The sequence below is a fragment of the Pollachius pollachius genome (assembly GCF_949987615.1).
Source record: "Pollachius pollachius genome assembly, chromosome: 2".
Classification (NCBI taxonomy): Eukaryota; Metazoa; Chordata; class Actinopteri; order Gadiformes; family Gadidae; genus Pollachius; species Pollachius pollachius.
This window is the reverse complement of record NC_136935.1, coordinates 23,244,041-23,263,970: the sequence shown is the minus strand read 5'-3', so window position 1 is coordinate 23,263,970 and position 19,930 is coordinate 23,244,041. Positions and strand designations below refer to the sequence as shown.

Sequence of the window (19,930 nt, the reverse complement as noted above, 5' to 3'; positions counted from 1 at the left end):
TTGACTGGGTTAACAAAGCCTGTAAGGAATGTAGGTCTGCACCCTGCTGCCATTGTATGCCAACACAATCTGTCTTCCTCTGCAGTCAAGAGGCAAGGAGTACACACCCATGTACAGCACACACCCACACGTGAAAAAGGAAAGAACAACACAACCACTCACATCCAGGCAAACACAAACACACAGAGGACCTAAATGAGAGCGAGAGAGGGAGAGAGAGAGAGAGAGAGTGAAAGAGAGAGAGAGAGAGAGAGAGAGAGAGAGAGAGAAAGATAAAGTCTCCAGAGGCCAGGCTCATTTGTTTCTTCGCAGTATATACTCTGACTGACTGGATGTCTAACTCACTGAATGTCTACTTGATGGTGTTTCAACTCTTTGTGTGACACTAGCTGACCAATGTCTGCTACAAGGTAGACTTTTGTATGTTTGCACTTTTTTATGTGTTTCATGGATTATTCCTTTAAACGGATTGTTACACTGGACCATTTCTTTGAAGCTGTTACACTTGTCTGTCATTCTGCCTTTAAAACGGTAAATGTTAGACTGTTTAACTTTCTTGTCTGTCTATTTCTCTGTGAGTGAGCTCTGCTCCCTGTCTAATGAGCCGCTTCTTCTCCTTCAGAGCGCTTGAATGTGATGAACACAGCTCAGAGTGACTTGGATACTTTGAGAAGATCTGCTGTACACGGGATCGCCGCCGGAGCTCAACATTCACAAGACCTCATGTTTTTTTCTGTAATGATTTATTGATTTTGATTCCATTTTTTGGTAGACTTAAAGTACGGTTCTTTCTCACAACTGGAACCGCTTGGTATAAACACAAAAACATATACATCGTGCTTTGCTGCTGGATAAGTACTGCCTTGCTCCCCCTCTGGTCTGGATTCATTTTATTGGACTGCTTGCAATATTCCTCTACATCTAACCAGGTAAAGTGTTTGTGTGTGTGTAAGCGAGAGAAAGATTTGCCAATTACAATTTTTCCCTTGTGTTTCCTGTATTGTTAATAACGAAATGTACAAATGTGCATGACCAAGTTGTTACAAGAAAACTGTGTAAAGTATAGTTTATTTTATTATAGATATTTTAGTCTGCCATTTTTTAATGTGTAGAACATGTTGAAATGTAAGAATGCAATTAGGAATACATAGACATATTACCCATATATACACACAGACACACACACACACACAGACACACACACAGACACAGACAGACAGTATGTGAGGTATGTTACTGTGTTATTTCCAGTGTGGCAGTGTTTACTCTATGTCTTTATTTCCTTTCCCAGAGAGAGGGCGCGTGGGAACCCTGAGTCAGAATAAATCAAACCCTGGGTAACATTATAGAGGAGGTCCTAAAGGTTACACACATTTAAACTACAATAAACCCAGGGAGACATATAGAGGAGTTCCTAAAGGTAACACACATTTGAACTACAATAAACCCTGGGACTACATTCTATAATGTCTCCCAGGGTTTAATGTAGTCTAAATGGTAACACACATTTAAACTACAATAAACCCTGGGAAACATATAGAGAAGGTCCTAAAGGTTACACACATTTAAACTACAATAAACCCAGGGAGACATATAGAGGAGTTCATAAAGGTAACACACATTTGAACTACAATAAACACTGGGAGACATTATAGGGAAGGTCCTAAAGGGAACACATTTAAACTACAATAAACCCTGGGAGACATATAGAGGAGGTCCTAAAGGTTACACACATAAAACTTCAATAAACCCTGGGAGACATTATAGAGGAGGTAAAGGCTAAAGGTTACACAAATTTCAATTACAATAAACGTACCCAGCTTCCCGTGCACACACGCATGCAACCACAGACACACCCATCCACTAAATGGGTGGATGGCGGGAAAAGCAAGGGCACGTAGATAATCCTCCCAAACTACAATTCCAAATTCTAAACTACTTAATGTTTGCCGTCCACAAACTAAGAAACCTGCTTAATTTGTACATTTGTATAAGCCTTAGAACCAGACGAATCTGGGAGTTTATGTTTTATTTGCTCTTGCATGTGTCTGGCCCCCGTCCCATCAGAAAGATTTCTAGCTGCCCTGGCCCGGGTCAAGTCAATCCCAAGCGTTGATCTAATGTGTGATGGTCCGACAGGGCGATGATTGTTTAGACCCAGGCCCTATGGGAGCTGTTGAAGCTTTTTCATAATCAACCACAATGTGTCATACATTCCGTTGCTCTGATTGGTTGTCGGACTAAACAATTGAGTCCAGAGACATTTTGGTCTGCGCCCGTTAATAACAATTTCACCGTCTTGCCTGTGTAAAACCTTCGTCACAGTGCCGGCTTTCTTGGTTCATTGGAGTAGGCGACGCTACTCACGGAGAGTAGACCTCTTTAGAATCATTTGCATACTCTGATTTCAATTTTATTTTAATTCAAGCCACTCGCATGCACGAATGAGTACACACATCTCAGTATAGGCTACTATTTACAAGTGCAAAAACGCCAACATATTCTTTATTTTGCTGACCACATGTTTTTTATCCAAACGAAAGCCTCGTAAGGAAAGTTCCCCTGCTGCTTTCTCGTAGTTGGCCACCATCTTTCCCTTTCTTTGTTAAATGCGACTGCATCACCTTCTCTCCTATGATCATCAGCAGCTCACGAATTTCACCATCTCTACAGTTACAACTCCTCATGTTGATGTCGCTGCGTTGTTACTGTAGAGAATGCCGAGAGGCACGCAATGTTTACAACTTCTCAGGGGTGTGAATTTGCAGACATGCGCAAAGTGTTCGACCAATCGCAACAGAGAGAGCGTACTCATCAATCACAGCAAACCGTCCTACTCGGGAGGGGGGCCTTAAAGCGATATGATACAAATCAGAGCGTTTTTGAAAGACGCTGATATGGATTTTGAAGAAATGAACAGTGCTAGAACCATTCTATTCTAGAAGTACCCCCAATTGCAATTATTAACCCTAAAAAAGCATGATATATGATCTTTAATTGAGTGGTTCCAGACTTTAACACTGTGGTCACTAAGATAACCCTTTTCTTCCTTCCGACAGGTTACTACCAAACTGATCACAGTCCGCTGTTGTGACCCTGCTGTGCTCTGATTGGTCATGGCAGACTGGAGCCTTCTGGGAAACTTCCTTGAAGAAGTACAGGAACATTCTACCTCTGTTGGCAAGGTACCAGGCATATGTGGCACACACACTTGTTAAAATACACATTCATACACATATTAATTAGCCAAGTATTGCCTTAGATCAACCTGGTCTCCGTGAAATGACCACGGACGCTTAATTCACAATCCGTGGAATTTCCCAGAAACACGCCAATTTCCGTGATATAGCCACGGATTTTGCTCATTTACATTTAGGGCATTTAGCAGACGCTTTTATCCAAAACGACTTACAATAAGTACATTTGTCATAAGAAGTGAAACAATATATCGCTGTCAGTACAGTAAAGATGTTCATAGAGCCAAGTGCAAGTACTAACAATAGCTAGGCTAACCCATTCCCTGTGTACAGCAATGCTAGCAGCTACTGCAGATGTTACACAGTTAAGTACTATGAACAGTGTTGGGAATGTTACTTAAAAAAAGTAATTAGTTATAGTTACTTACTACTTGTTCCAAAAAGTAACTGAGTTAGTAACTGAATTACTCTATAATAAAAGTAACTAGTTACCAGGGAAAGTAACTATTTGCGTTACTGTAAAAAAAAGAAAGTTGCTATATGTCAAAGAATTTGGATTTTTCTGAGCAGTTTCCACTTGGCCTTAAAGGGGTAGTTCGGAATTTTGGACATAGGGCCTGATTCCCAAGTGAGCCATGGTGTTCTTTATCAGTGGAGACAGTTTTCAAAACATTTCATTCAGTCCTTCTAGTTGCAGAGTCCGCTTGTGCTAGGCTAGCGCAGGGCAACGGGCAATGCTAGCCTGCTATTAAAAACCGTCTTACCCACTCCACAGTACACCCGAGGTAAGTCAGTTATAACGACAGACTATAGATTTAAATGTCTTTGTTGATAGAATAATTTCAGAAATAAAACTAACCTGGCATTGCATGAATCATCGAGGGACTACTTTCTCAGCAGCAGCGGAATTTCACTTTGCTGCGGTTAGATGTGTAACCGCATCACTACAGCAGAACGTAAACAGACAAGCGTTGGACAGAAGCGGATTGAACGACTCGGCAACATGGTGGTTCAGTGTGCATTTAGCAATTGTAGAAATAAACGCTACAGATGGGCACCACAAAGTTTCCACCAATTTCCATTGCGAGATCCAGAAAGGACTCAACTGTGGCTTGTTGCTGCTGGCTTGGACATCAAAACACCGGCGGAAAGTGCTCGCAATTGGAAAATTTGTAGCGATCATTTCAGACCGGACGACTTTGAGAAACCCAGCAATCTAAAGAGCAAGACATTGCTGAAATCGAATGCGGTGCCATCCGTCTTTTCAAATGCACTAACAGCCACTGATGAACAGGTAATAACTTTTGGTAGGCTACTCTAGCTAATAAAGCTTGCCCCTTTCATAATGTTAGCCTACTGATAGATTCATGATGACAACGTTAGTGGACATAGCGGTATAGTTACAGTTCAATGCATTTTGGACAGTGACAACGTTAGCTAATGGTATAGCTACACACTTGGTACGTGAATGGCTAATTGCTAACTTTAGGTAATTGCTGATAGAAAAGTAATGTAAGCTCGTAAAGTGTACATGCAAACTTCCCTGGCAGAGAGTTCACATCAGGACAAAAGCGATTGTGTGTGTGTGTGTGTGTGTGTGTGTGTCAGGGCCAGGGCCAGGGCCTGTGTGAGTGTCAGAGGGAGAGGGGGACAGAGAGAATCTTGCAAAGATATAGGATATATTCCATAACAAGAGCATGAGTTTATGCTAACGTTTTGTACTGTAACTTTGGGGCAAAACGTATTACATTGGCAACAGAAGAGGCTTCTGTGCATGGCCTACAGGCAACAATCATGGATGCAGCCATCGATTAGCAACTTTGAAGTGTAGTGGTTTATGAATTGGTCCAACAGTCTTTCAAACCTTGTAGGCCTACTGTACAGCTGTACTTGAATTTGATCGACTTTAAAATCCATGAAAGTTGTTTATTTGTCTTTATGTTGTGTGTTGTAATACATTTTATTTCTATATCTTGTTGTTGTTATCTGAAAATGAGACACAGGAGATGTGCACTATACCACAGTCCACCCCTAAAAAGGACTCCTCCGGACCAGTATCATCCAAGGACTCAACTGAGTGTTCTGGTGCACTGAAGATATTCATCTCCACTCCAGAACAGGCTTCGCCACGCCCACAGAAGCGGCGTTCTTCATCTGGTTTCTATTTGGCCTTCCGTCCTCTCAGAAATTGGAGGTCAATTGAGGTAATTTTGTGATTTATATGATCATTTCATTCATATTGTGATCTGTGACAACAACTGTATTTTCATTGCATTCATGTTTTTTGTATAGGTGACCCACAGTGCAGCATCAGGCCAGCCAAAGGAAATCCAAATGCCATCAGCACTAGTAAGAGAATGAACTCAAATAAATACTTCTAGTTGTTTGACATTTATGACTTCATACACTGATGACAATGATTATACGCTCTTATAAAAGGACAATGCAGTATCTTAAAAATGTAACAATAACTTGGCTAATTCATGTTCACAGTTACATTTAATACGGTCTCTCTGCTCTTAGGCTCACCGGCAATAGACATCTGTTGTCCACTACACTATTGAAACAGTAGATATATTTGCATATTCATTTGAATTTTGTTGTTTCTAAATTAGGAAAAAACAGTAGCTGAAGATGACAACCCACTAGACCAGAGTATGAGCTCAATTGAGGCCTCTTGAAGTCATCCAGTTGACAGGAGCTTTGTTCCACTGTGCAGCACATCAAGCTCCTCCAGCTCTGACATACCTGACATACTCTCGGCTGCAGGAGCCAAGAACTGGTCAGAAAAAAAATGGATAGTCAACGAGTCCAAGCTAATGCAGCTCTTCACAACATGCCACCAGTGTGGAGTTTTAATTGAAGAGGAAGACAAGCAAGTGACCACTAGTGGGACCCGCATACACATCAAGTGGAGCTGTATGAAAGGACACTCAGGTGGATGGGAGTCATGTTCTCAACTGCGTGGAATGCCCGAAAACAACCTGCTGGTTGCCTCATCCATCCTGTTCACAGGTTCAACTTACACAGAAATCTTTGATTGGGCTGAACTACTGAATCTCCAAATTCCAAAGAAGACTACATTTTACACCCTGCAATCCACCTACCTCATACCAGTGATTGAGTATGCATACCGTGACCATCACGAAGAGATAATGAGCAATCTACAACTACAGACAGTTGGTGGAGGGATTTCAATCTGCGGTGATGGTCGTTCGGATTCACCTGGATTTAGTGCCAAGTACACTACATACAGTTTCATGAGTAATGAAACACAGGAAATCATCATGGTTGATTTAGTTCAGGTAAATAGACAGAAATGTATATAATGCTTGTCTACTTTCATTGCAGTTGTACGTGTTTGGGGGTGGGGGGCGCAATTGAGTGATTGGTGGAAGGTGAAGTAGTTGCTCATAACGTACACTGATTGTCATTACAAAGGTTACAGAGGCGACCAGTTCACCAGCCATGGAGACACTGGGGTTTCGAAGGGGTCTGGACCGTTTACTTCAGGCAGGAGTTTGAGTGGATGTCATCACTACAGAACGCTCTCCTTCTATCAGGAATCTTATGAGAGAGACCTACTCTGACATCGAGCATCAGTTTGACCCTTGGCATGTTGCGAAAGGTAAGCTTTTTACTAAATGCAATCAGACTCTGTTGAAACCTCCCCCACCCCCTCTTTTCTCTCATCCCTGCCCTCATTGTCCTTTTAATTCTTAGGACTGAAGAAGAAGTTGACTGCGGCTGCAAACAACAAAAAAAACAACGATCTGCAGCCTTGGCTAAAGGCAATTACTAATCACCTGTGGTGGTCTTGCCAGTCATGCGGGGGTGATGCAGAGGCAAGTTCATTAGATGTTTTTTCTTGTTTTCTGTACTGATTTTTTCTTGTTTTCTGTACTTCGGGTTTTTTGTATAATGTCTGTGTGTGTCCCTGAAAAACTGTGGTTTGGCAGGAGTTGAAACGCCGCTGTACGTCCGTTCTCCATCACATTTGTGGCATACATCGCTGGGAGGAAGACGGACAGGAGAGGACTTGCTACCACCAGGACCTCACTGAAGAGCAGCAGAGAAGGAAGAAATGGCTGCAAACCGACTCTGCTGCATTCAAGACACTGTCAGACCACGTCCTGAACAAGAACCTGTTGAAAGACCTCAACCACATGACTCTCTTCCAACATACAGGTATGTGTGCTGCTACCAATTAGTTGAGCATTTACACAACTTGAATTATCGAAAAAAAAAATTTTTTGTAATGCTCTACTTAAAATAGTAGAGCATTACAATCTAAAGTACTCATGCTGCCATGAGTGCTTTAGATATTAGCACATCTGCCATTGAGAGTTTCTACTGTGTAACTGTTTGTGATTGAATGAATAAAGGCATAGACTGTCCAACATCGTTATACAAACTATTTTTGAATATAAACCTTCTGGATACCATTCACAAGGTAATAACCAACTAATATAAACTGCAGGAGCCCTGGAACTGTACCACAGTGCAATGCTGAAGTACACTGAAAAGAGGCTTCACTTCGCCTACAGCTCTATGAAGGCACGCCTACTCTCTGTGATGGACAACAACGAGAATGTTGGCCGTCAACAAGCAACGACCAGTGATGGTAAGCCTACACATAATAGATAACAGCAAAAATTGTAAGCCTTCTTTAACAACTACACTGTAAATTTACTGTGTGTTTGTCGTGCATTTTGTCTCCCTCAGGGACTCCGAGATACAATTTGGTTTTTCCCAAACAAACTAAAAGGTGGGTTGCCAGGAAGAGGTACGAGCCAACCACGCAGACATTCAGGAAGGATTTGGTGGAGCGGATCCTGGAAAGGCGCAAGGATCCTACTGTGAAGTTTGCAGATCCACATTTTTATATCCAGCAACCAGCTACTATATCCGACAACATAGCCAGCACTCCAAGACCGGGCAAAGATCAAAGTATTGCAGAGCACGTCTCCCGTTTTAAAACCTGATTAAAAGGGGAAAATTAAAGTCTAACTGTAGTTTAGTGTGGTGCTAAATACTGTCTGCAAACAGACAAATATTAGAGATATTTGTAAAATAGTAAAAAGACAAAAGGTCAACAGCAAACTTATTTTTATTGAACCAGTAACGTACATTGTTATTAAATTTATCTGTAAACATTAGAACACTGTTCAAATCTCCTCTTTGGTGCAATTGCTTGTATAAAAAAGTAAAATTATACAGAGTATCTTCACAATCGTATTGCGTCATCTGTAACCAAATGTATGTGTTCTTTCTGTGTTTGATATAAAGGATTTGGTACAGTAGCAAATGTTTTCTAGTAGCCTACAGTAGTGTTGTTTTCAGAACAATCTTAGAGCATCTTGTGCTTCCCTGAAGCCAACATATTGTCCAGTGGCTGAAGGGTATTTGTTTCGGATGCTGGTCACTACACAGGATGGAAGAACACGTCGGTATCCTCTTCCCAGCTGTGTTCCTTTCAACCCCCACTCAAGAACGATTCTGTAAGCCACCAATCGGTACTGCCTAAAACAAGAAGGAAAACAAGCTAGCTCTTACCAAAGACAGCTACACTATGGTAATAGACCACATAGAGACAATGGCCCTACTGCTGTTCATGGTGGTAGACTGATTTGCTGAATTGATCAGGCTAAAAGCCTACGGCCTATGCCTATATGGTAAAAACGTTCTTTTTGTTCAAGTAAGTCACGCTTGTGTGTTATTTTTTTTCCTTTAGTCCTGGTGGGACCTTTTGAACCAGATCAGTATTGTCGATAAGAAACTGTTTTAGTTAATAAAAAAGAATAGCTGGCTAGTTATTCTACGCTTTCTCCATCAGCCACTCTTTAGACGGAGGCTGTGGTAGTAGGCCTACATCAAGGGTAAAGAGTAGGCCTAGCCTATAATAAAACAGACTTTGAGTCCATGTATGAACATACCATATATAATATTTGATTGATTGATTGGACTTTAATAAATCAATTAAATTATTATATATGGCATGTTCATGCATGGCAACACATAATTACATTTTGTTTGGATTGCACACTTACAACATTGACAAATGGCCGTTGGGTCCAGCAGGTCTGGGTCTTCTTTTCCAATTTATTTTATCGAAGGAGAAGAATGTTTCCAGCACTCCGTGCTCCGTAATGCAGATTGCTCTGTCTCGGGAGGCGCTATGCCCAGACACATCGAGATCCTGAAAACGAGTGTCCAGCTCCAGCTCTTGCATCTGTGGAATGACTAAGTCCCACTCCTTCCAGCAAAAACATTCGTCCTCTGTCGGCATTTGAATACATTTTCTGCACTGGCACAACCAGTCTCCCGCTGTTCTGTCCCGGTTCTCTACTGCAGCTCCAGCGGGGGCTGTCTCTAAAGATGCTCTTTCTCGTTCTGCCCTTTGAGCAACCATCTCTCTCAGTTCTTCATCCGTGTATTCCGGCTCATACATGTACGGTTCTTTGGATACAACGAATCCTCATAATCGTCTTCAAAAGCAGACGCATCGCTAAGTCCTCCAAACGTGGCCATATCTTTTTCATTGAATACGATAATAGAATTACTTCGTTCACTGTACTCTGCGTCTGTAGCAATGACAGCGGCATGTAAAAAAAATTAGAGCCGGTAACCTAGGTATCAGTCCGCTGCTGCCGTAGCCTACTACCAGGAAATAACACTGCTGATGAGGCCCAGCAATTCCCTCAAAATGCAATGCAATGCAAGGTTGTTTTTATTTCTAACACTATTCTATAAACAGACATTTAAATCTATAGTCTGTCGTTATAATTGATTTACCTCGGGTGTACTGTGGAGTGGGTAAGACTGTTTTTAATAGCAGGCTAGCATTGCCCGTTGCCGTGCGCTAGCCTAGCACGAGCGAACTCTGCAACTAGAAGGACTGAATGAAATGTGTTGAAAACTGTCTCCACTGATAAAGAACACCAAGGTTCACTTGGGAATCAGGCCCTATGTCCAAAATTCCGAACTACCCCTTTAATGTGTTAAATGGTTGAACTGCCCATTCAAGGCCCTGATATGCTTCCAACTGAGGCCCCGTCCACACTAACCCGGGTAAATCTACAAACGCATAAATATAAATGTGAAAACGCTGGGTTCGCGTTGTAGTGTGGACAGGGTAGACGGAGGCTTTCAGAAACTATGACGTTCAGTTGCGGTGACACTGCCATGACATTGCCACAAGCTTGCGCTCGAGAACGAGACGCTCATCAAAAAAATGGCAGGTGAAATGCAAATGATGATCTCTCTGTACAATGTACTAATTAATCTCCAGAAACAACTCGACAATTTGCCTCAAACATATTCGTTGCTCCAACGCTGGAGGCGAGCGCTGTACTTAATGTTCTTCAGTGATGGTAAAAAAAAACCCGAAAGACGACAGTTCAAACCGTACTTGGAGCGGCGTTTCTGGACAAGACCGGTGTTACACCGAATTCTGCGACCCAAAAAGTGTGACCCCAGGGGGCGCTGTTGCACATTTTTGGCAACATGCACGTTTGCATTATAACAAAAACATAAATAAAACATAAGATCTCCCCCCACCGGTGGGTCTTTCTCTTCTTGATACTAACATTAATTCTAAACAGCGTTTTACAGAGTAGCCTATAGTAGGAAATGCTCAAAGGTAAATCAGCGTAATTTAACACTGACTAGCATTTTATGGGTAAAGAAGCAACGGTGAAGGACCGCACTAAACGCCCTATCATTGTATAGGTTAGTAAAATGCTAATCAAATCAAAACAATTGTATTTATTAAGCACCTTTAATAAAAAGGTAATTGGTTGGGGGGAGATCTTATGTTTTATTTATGTTTTTGTCATGCCTGTCTACACTTCAAACTTGTGCATATTGCAAAAAATATTCAACAGCGCCCCCTGGGGTCACATTTTTTGGTGGGTCGCAGAATTCGGTGTAACACCGGGTCGAAAATGATTAATATATATATATATGAATGAAATTCATATTGACGGTATGGCACTATATCCCTGTTCTCGCCCATGCACATATCTTGAATTTAATAGACCATTTTCGTTGCTTCGAGGAGGTATGGTGGTCTCCGTATATAATAAATAAATAAACATCTATATATAACAAAATAAATAAATATCTGTGTGTATATATATATATATATATATATATATATATATATATATATATATATATTCATAGGCCTATATATTTATTTATTTTGTTGCTTCGAGGAGGTCTGGTGGTCTCCGTTTATGAATAAATAAATATAAATAAATAGATATGTAGCCTATATGCCTATTTATATATTTATTTATTATATACGGAGACCACCAGACCTCCTCGAAGCAACGAAAGTGGTCTATTTAATTCAAGAAGGGTCGGCGAGAATAGGGATATAGTGCCATACCGTCAATATGAATTTCATTCATTTCCGAGAGGATGGTCAATGGTCATTATAACAATAATTTATATCGATGTAACGAAAGCGTATAACGAGACAACGAGACGATAGTTGTGGGCCAGCAGAGGCTGCATTTTAACCGAATTCGGCCTATAACCTTATACGTATAATAGTCTTAACTCTATATGTCAAATGTATGATATGCTGTAGGCCTACGCATAGGCTAGTTTTTTATCTTATAAATATTTAATTATTGACATACCTGAACTACATTCCCCATAGAAAAAGTACACTGTGCTACTTGGTGTTACAACCCTCTTCATTGATTGGATTGGTGTAAGTGGATTTTCAATGGTCAGATACAGATCTTGTTATAACGATAATAGCTACATGGTCTACTACTTATTAATTCAATATTAAAGCAATGCATTTCAATCTGGAGATTATTTTCGACGTCAGAAGGGGGAGCGGGCTGCGCAGGATTCGTCAAAATAACAATCCTATGGTGGTTGCCATCGACCGCCCCCTTCCACCCCCCACCCCCCCCCTTTTCCCACAGTTATCCTATACATCCATGTGCACTCCTTTACGACCTATGGCAATTATTTCATTTTCTGTGACATCCACGCATATATCCTGCATTTAATACATGTTCATGTTGTATGCAGAATATTCTGAACAAAGGCCCGAACATATTGATTCTAGATTCCTGTGATAGGACCGGGATGCTTTGATGAGGAACATTAATGTACACAATGTATGCACCGTTCACTTTGCACACAACTTCATGAGTTCAAACATCTCTTCTCCAAACCATGTAAACGACGTTAAGGGCGGCAACTGAGTTTCCGTCAATTGTGTTGTTTGTCGTAAACTAGGGTCCGCTGGCTAGGAAATAGAAGGACACCATGGAATATCTTTCCATTTTACGCAGTTTAGACTTGTAATTTTAAACTGCGTAAAATAAGTTATTTTTGTATTGAACTTGACTCGTTTTTTTTAACTGCTGTCTGGTGTCTAGTTACGTCACTCTGAGAGATGCGCATGGACAGATTTTGTAGTGACACAGCCTAGGCCTATAACCTATTAGTGAAAGCAAAACACCAAGCTCATTGATTTAACGAGACAGGGTTATTTGATGTGTGAGAGGCATGGGCGTCAGTTTGGTTTGAAATGTGCTGGGGACAGTGACGCATTCGGAAGTGCATTTTTAGAAGTGCTGGGTACAATGAGGACGCACTCTTTTTTCTCTCTTTAGTGCCGGTAATGAAAGGTTCTGAAAGACAGCATACCCATGTAGCTTATTACTAAGTGTAACGGTCGGGATTATTGCCGCCGCCTTGTAGGGGTAACACAGTTCTTGGTCTGGAGAGGACTGAGTGGGACAGGATCTAGGTCCCTCACACCCAATGCCTATGGCTTAGCTTACTAGACAGGGGAGAAGTAGGATTCATGATGTCCTGAGGGATCGCCTACAGTGTGTGTGCAGTGTTTGCGACCTGACACCTCCCCCCCTACTTTACTAAGGTTTGGCTAAACAGGTGAAGCGCCCCTACCCCCAGATAAGTAACCCAATACAAAGTGAATAAAATAGAAAATGTCTGTCCTTTACCTCTGATGTTTACTTAACATGAAACACAGCTTACTTCAGAGAAATGGTTCAACAGACACTTGTTCAACACAGTTTACATACATTGGTTCCAATCAACAATAACATTTAAACCAGGAAAACATTAATCACATTTCAATGTTAAATCACCCGACGTGCATTTAACGTTTGAATCACCATCACAATCACAATCCAATTATAACACTTTATATATACTATAACAATTATAATACTCGGGCAAGAAAGACACTTGTTCTTCAGTCCTGAACAGGGGTATGTGCACGGAATGCACAGCGGTGCAATGTTCCTTCCAGCGCAGTGCGTGTGGGTGTGTGTGTGGGTGCGTGCGTGTGTGTCAGTTTGTTCAGTCACAGTTCTGTTCGGGCTGCGCACGGTGTGTGTGTCTTCTGTTTCAGTGTAAATGGTTAGGTGGGGTTTAGGGGTTACGATACCGCAGCAGAGGTCGCACTTCGTGATGTGCGATGGCTGGCAGGGCAAACTTCTCCTGAAACGTCCCCAGCTCTCGGGCTGCGCACGGTGCGTGTGTCTTCTGTTTCAGTGTAAATGGTTAGGTGGGGGGCAGGGGTTACGATACCGCAGCAGAGGTCGCACTTCGTGATGTGCGATGGCTGGCAGGGCAAACTTCTCCTGAAACGTCCCCAGCTCTCGGGCAGCTCTAGGCAACCACGTAGGACATCACACGGAGGGTCTCTTTTCCCCGTCGCTTTCACCGACGTCCAGGCTCACCAACGAAACACCCAAAACCGCCGCACCACTCTCAGCAACCGAGCCGACGCAAAACCTAACCCTTAACTTGGTACTAGACCCAACAAAAAAACAAAACGGAAAAACCAGCATACAACCGCACCACCTCGCCGTGCACACTAGAGGTGGTTCGGTCGCGAACTGATTCGTTCGAACGAAGAATCGTTAGAACGAACGATCCGAACTGGTTCTTCTCTCTCGTTCGCGTCGGTCGCGTCGGTCGTCTCGTTCGCGTCGGTCGTCTCGTTCGCGACTCAGAATTGACTCCTCCCAGACCCACGACTCGCAGACAGTTCGTTCAGGAAGACGAGGGACCGAGGCGACTCACGGCACACACTGTTGCTTGCACTGCACCAGGAGCAGGTTATAGTTATAACTAGGCTTTACTTAGTTAGCTTCAACGATACATGAAGTAAACATACTTGGAACGTCCATGTAGGCCTACGCAGCAGCACTATGCGCAGGTGATGCCGCATGATATGCCGCAAGGCATATCATTATTAACTAACGCATTATCTCTGAGGTGAAGTAAAGCCTCAGGTGGTCCGTTACATTTTCTTGTCAAGTAGCCTGGTGTTTACATTTTAGGGTTAGGGTTTCACATTGTTCCTTTATCTCGGGTATTTTTTTAATATATAAAATTAACGATATTGACTCAACTTTCAGGATAAAGTGATTCGATTCGCCATTCGATTCACCGGAAACTCGACTGAACCAGTTCAGTCGAGTTTCCGGTAGCACTGAGTCTGACTGACTCAGCTGAGAACCATGCAACGGGTGCATTGCATGATGCAATTCACCGCTACCGGAAACGGAAACTGGACTGAACCGGAAACTGGGCTGAACGAACGAACGAACGATTCGCGAACGACTCATCTTGGCGAACTGACTGACGCGAACTGGTTCACGTAAACGAATCATTGAATCCACCTCTAGTGCACACCGCCGGGCTTCCTCACTCTCTTCCCGCCTGTTTTCCTCTCCGGTGCACGTGATGCGTCTTAAAGGCGCAGTCTATATTTGTACCCGTTACATAAGGAATAAAATGTATACAAAATCTGTCGTGCACGTTTTATGAAGAAAACGTTTCCAAAAAGCATCGGACATATGTTCTGCTCCATGTATCCAATGTTGACAACGTGACATGACATGGCTAAGCTAACAACATAAACAAGAGGAGCTAGGAACGGAAATTAACTGCGTGTTTAAGTTCAGAAGGGCCAAACGTGTGGCTACACACAGCACTACAAAAGTCGTCAAGATTGAAAAAGAAAAAAATATTTGTTGCACAGCTAAACGCTGTATCACATCATGACCTGGCTGTTCTCAATTCACAAAACGCATTCCATCAAAACTAGCCTACATCAGGCATTCTGACCAAAACTCATGCACTCCCCCCCCCCCCCCCCCCCACAATTATTCCAGAATTCAAGCAAAGCAAGAATGACCAAAAGTCACTTTGTGTCTACAAGAGACTGACTCCACCGACTATCAATTGCAAGTTAAAACAGCCGACCACTTGAGTGCAAAAGCAAGGAATAAATATCGCGTCTTACCTTCATTTATGCGGCAGTGGTCTGCACATACATCCTGTGGTGTAGCCTACCACATTCATTTAGTTCAACAGGTTATCGTTCTGATACTGTCCATGATACTAGCAACCTGCTCTGGTGCTTTTTACCTATGTATTCAGGCTAAAATGACTTGATTGTCTGATGCCTCATCATCCCAGCCAGAGTATTGGTATTATTAGTAATGGCTACTTGCCAAATCGAAAAAATAACATCAGACAGTGTGTCTTTTTCCAATGTATTTGTTATCATTACTAGCGTTGATCAGCAGAGAAATAGTTCGCCAAAGTCGTTGACGTCGCTTAGCAACCGAATACGCTGGGGTTGATAAATTACTGGACTGCGGAGTGATACAGATGACGTGAATCAGAGACAAAAATAAACACTTTCATTGACAGCGGTCAAATATGCTGGACATGAGCATTCAACTGCATTGAGAAGAGCCGTATAATAAACAAAAATAATTGACAGCTGAACGTTAGGAAGGCCCATGCAAGTGAATGGAGCAGTCTACAGCATTGAGAAGAGCCGTGTAATAAGTAAGGGATAATGTATAGAACGCCGGTCATTATCGGGAAAAAAAGCCCCGACAGGGCGAAAAGGACACCGACGCGCAGCGAAGGTGTCTTGCGTCGCCCTTTAGGGGCTTGTTTTCGATAATGACCGGCGACGTTCTATACATTATCCCGCTTATTACACGGCTACTTGCCAAAACGAAAAAATAACTTCAGATGGTGTGTCTTTTTATAATTTATTTGTTACCAGCATTCGTAGTGCTGATCAGCAGAGAAATAGTCTGCCAAAGACGTTGACGTTGCTTAGCAACCGAAGACGCTAGGGTTGAAAAGTTACCGGACTACTTGAGGAGTGTTCCCAAAGACGTCATTAGAGGCAGAAAGTCCTTCGTTTTCCTTGACAGCGGTCAATTATACTTAGCAAGTGAATTATCAAATATAATTCACCGCCGGAGGTTGTGAAGAGCCCATGCAAGTGAACGGAGCGTTCCACGGCATTGAGACCCGTGTAATAATCCATAATTATTCAACTCAATTTTTTAAAAGAAATTTTTTATTAGTGGTGGATACAAAATGAATCTTGACGAAATCTGGTGGGGAGGCGTCCCCAGCGCCCCCGGCGTAATCAACGCCTATGGTGAGAGGTAATTCCTCCTCCTGAATGTGCTTCCTACTTATGTCTAGTGTACGTACCCCTACTGTCCACAAGCACACAACCCCCCTCCCCATATGGGTATGGAGAATTGTTGCCGCGTCCCAGTGGTGGTGGTGTCATATATATGAAAGAGGGCTATACTACACTGATCAATTAGGAGGCCAAAGCCCTAAAGGAAGTGATGCAATAGGTGACTGAGGCGAGAACATTAACAAGTAAGCTATAGACCTGGGATCTCTTTAGAGCAGGGGTGCCCAATACGTCGATCGCGAACGACCGGTCAATCGCAAAGGTAGCGTGGGTAGATCGCATGGCATTGAAGGAAAACAAAAATCATCATTAAAAAATAGACGTCAGCCTATCATCATGAAATTTGCGCATGCGCAAACAACGGCACTAAGTGCAGGAAAACTAAAAAAAAGTTAGCCTCCAATTTTAAGCCCTCGTTTTTTCTCTTAATCTTAAGAAAGGGTATAAAAATGAGTGGGGGAGCTGGACCGAGTAAGAAGCCAAAAACGTATCACTTTCATACGGAATGGGAGGAGGAGTTTTTTTTCACTGTCATTTTCGAAGTGCGTTTGCCTCATCTGCCAGTCTACCATTGCAATACCGAAGAAGGGAAATGTGGAGCGGCATTTTCGGACTGCTCATTAAAACTATGACACCAACTTCCCGCTGAAAAGCGAGCTGAGGATGAGAAAGGTGAAGGAACTAAAATGCCAATTGTCCGGACAGCAGTCACTTTTCTCACAGCTAACTTCATAAGCCAAAGCCACCACGAAGCATCGTTCCGGGTGAGCCACTTAATCGTTAAGAACAAAAAGTCCTTCCAAGACTGAGAGATGGTAAAAGAGGCATTCGTTGAAGCAGCTGACTCATTGTTCCGAGACTTTAAAAACAAGGCAGAAATATTATCTTCGATCAAAGCTCTCCAGCTGTCAAGAAGTACAGTTACACGGCACAGTGAAGCCATGGCCGATGATTTGACGCAGCAACTTTGGAAGGACATCGCAGATTGTGAGTGCTTCTCACTGCAGTTGGACGAATCTACGGACGTGAGTGACACAGCCCAGTTGTGCATTTTTATTCGGATGGTGTTTACTGACATGACTGCAAAAGAGGAGCTGTTAACACTACTGCCCATGAAAGAACACACACGAGGAGAGGATATATTTCAGTCTTTCAATAACTTCATTACGAAAACCCAGCTCCCAGTGCACAAATTGGTGTCCATCACCACGGATGGAGCACCCGCAATGGCTGGCCGCGTGAATGGAGTTATTGCCAAGTGCAGGGAGGACGATGCTTTCCCGGACTTCCTGAATTACCACTGCATAAAACACCAACAAGCGTTATGCGCTAAAATGCTCAACATGAAAGAGATCATGGATGTGGCAATGAAGATCGCCTGTTCTATTCGCGCCAGATCTCTTCAAAGACGGCTATTCCGTGCACATCTGGAGCAGGCTGACTGCGACCACTCTGAGTTGTTGCTACACACTGACGTGAGATGGCTTAGACGAGGGAAATTCCTGCAAAGATTTCGAGAGCTCTGTCCGGAGATTAAGGAGTTTTTCCATGTAGCTGGACATGCAGAATACAAGCAACTAAATGACGGTCAGTGGCTGTTAGACTTGGCATTTTTAACTGATCTGACAAACCTATGGAATGACCTTAATCTAGAGCTGCAGGGAAAAGACAAAACAGTGATTAATATGATCAGCTCAGTTAATGCATTCAAACGAAAGATGCAACATCTCTCCTCAAAGCTGCGGCGCCATGATTTGGCAAACGTCCAGAACCTGGCGTCAGAGCTGGAGATGCAAGGGAAAGCCTGTGTGCAACTTGACAGTGCACGGTACACAGAGCAGATGGACCAATGTCTGTCAGAGTTGACAAAAAATGTCAAGACTTTTCTTTGCTCGAGCCAGTCGCTACATTCATGTGCTATCCTTTTCGGGAAGATGCTGAGGTTGATTCACTCGCATCAAAAATTTCAACACTGTTTCACCTGAACTCTTCTGGAGTGGAAGATGAGATTTTGACATTACAAGCAGACATTCAGCTGAAGTCCAGAGCTCATGGAGAGTTCTGGAACTTACTCACAGAGGAAAAGTACCCCAATATGAGGAAATGTGCTACCTCCTTGACTGCTTTATTTGGCTCCACTTAGTTATGTGAGTCAGCCTTTTCCCACATGAAGATCATTAAGTCCAAGTACCGTTCCACCTTAACTGATGATCATTTAAAAATGTGCTTGAGGCTGGCTGTCAGCAGCTACTGTCCGGACTATGCATCCCTGACTGATTCCATTCAGTGCAAGTCATCAGAATAAGGTAATGACAAAAAATGTACACGGTTAATTGTGTTGTGTTGTGCAATTGGGGTCATGCTGTTATGCAAGGGACATCAACATACATTGTACGTACTGTGGCATCCCGCCGCCGGACCTCGGACCGGGTGGGTCCGAGGACACTCAGTAGACCGGGTTTACCGTCGCCAACCTCCAGCCGGCGACAGAGAGCACCACGTCTCTCCCCCCAATCAGCGCAATCAGGGACACCTGGCTGGAGGAAGGGAAAGGACCAGAAGCCGGGTTTAAAAGGGGCACCAGACCGGGCGAACGAGGAAGTGCCACGGAGAGAGTCCGCACCACGAGGAAGTGCCACGGAGAGAGTCCGCACCACGAGCCAGGGCCACGGAGAGAGTCCGCACCACGAGCCAGGGCCACGGAGAGAGTCCGCACCACGAGCCAGGGCCACGGAGAGAGTCCGCCCCACGAGGAAGTGCCACGGAGAGAGTCCGCCCCACGAGGAAGTGCCACGGAGAGAGTCCGCCCCACGAGGCAGTGCCACGGAGAGAGTCCGCACCACGAGGCAGTGCCACGGAGAGAGTCCGCACCACGAGGCAGTGCCACGGAGAGAGTCCGCACCATGAGGGAGTGCCACGGAGAGAATCCGCACCACGAGGAAGGGCCATGGAGAGAGTCCGCACCACGAGGAAGTGCCACGGAGAGAGTCCGCACCACGACAAAGCGACACGGAGGGATTCCGCACCACGCCGGCGAGCTAGAGGCTCACGGAGACCCTAGCACGAGTATACAGACTATTTATGCTGCGGAAATAAACGCCGGCTGCGGCTTTAACCCCTGCTTTCTGTGTAATTCGTACCGGGTATCTGACAATCGGGGAAACGGGTTGCCACATATGGCGGAGAATGCGGGCAACTC

General features: G+C 43.5%; 1 protein-coding gene and 1 long non-coding RNA gene across 2 annotated transcripts in view; both read left to right on the top strand.

Annotated features, from left to right (window-relative positions):
* Positions 1 to 328: 328 nt before the first annotated feature.
* LOC307091810 (gap junction alpha-5 protein-like) overlaps positions 329 to 19,930 on the top strand; it is a 33,406-nt gene continuing 13,804 nt past the window's right edge. The window contains exons 1-3 of the mRNA XM_079758625.1: positions 329 to 410; positions 623 to 929; positions 3,060 to 3,185. Of these exons, the coding sequence (XP_079614751.1) occupies positions 3,117 to 3,185 (69 nt within the window). The 5' untranslated portion in view covers positions 329 to 410; positions 623 to 929; positions 3,060 to 3,116. The remainder of the gene's footprint in view (positions 411 to 622; positions 930 to 3,059; positions 3,186 to 19,930) is intronic.
* On the top strand, positions 5,214 to 5,933 carry LOC307091812. Its single transcript, XR_013812769.1, has 3 exons — positions 5,214 to 5,401; positions 5,490 to 5,546; positions 5,813 to 5,933. It is a non-coding gene; the product is annotated as an uncharacterized lncRNA (long non-coding RNA).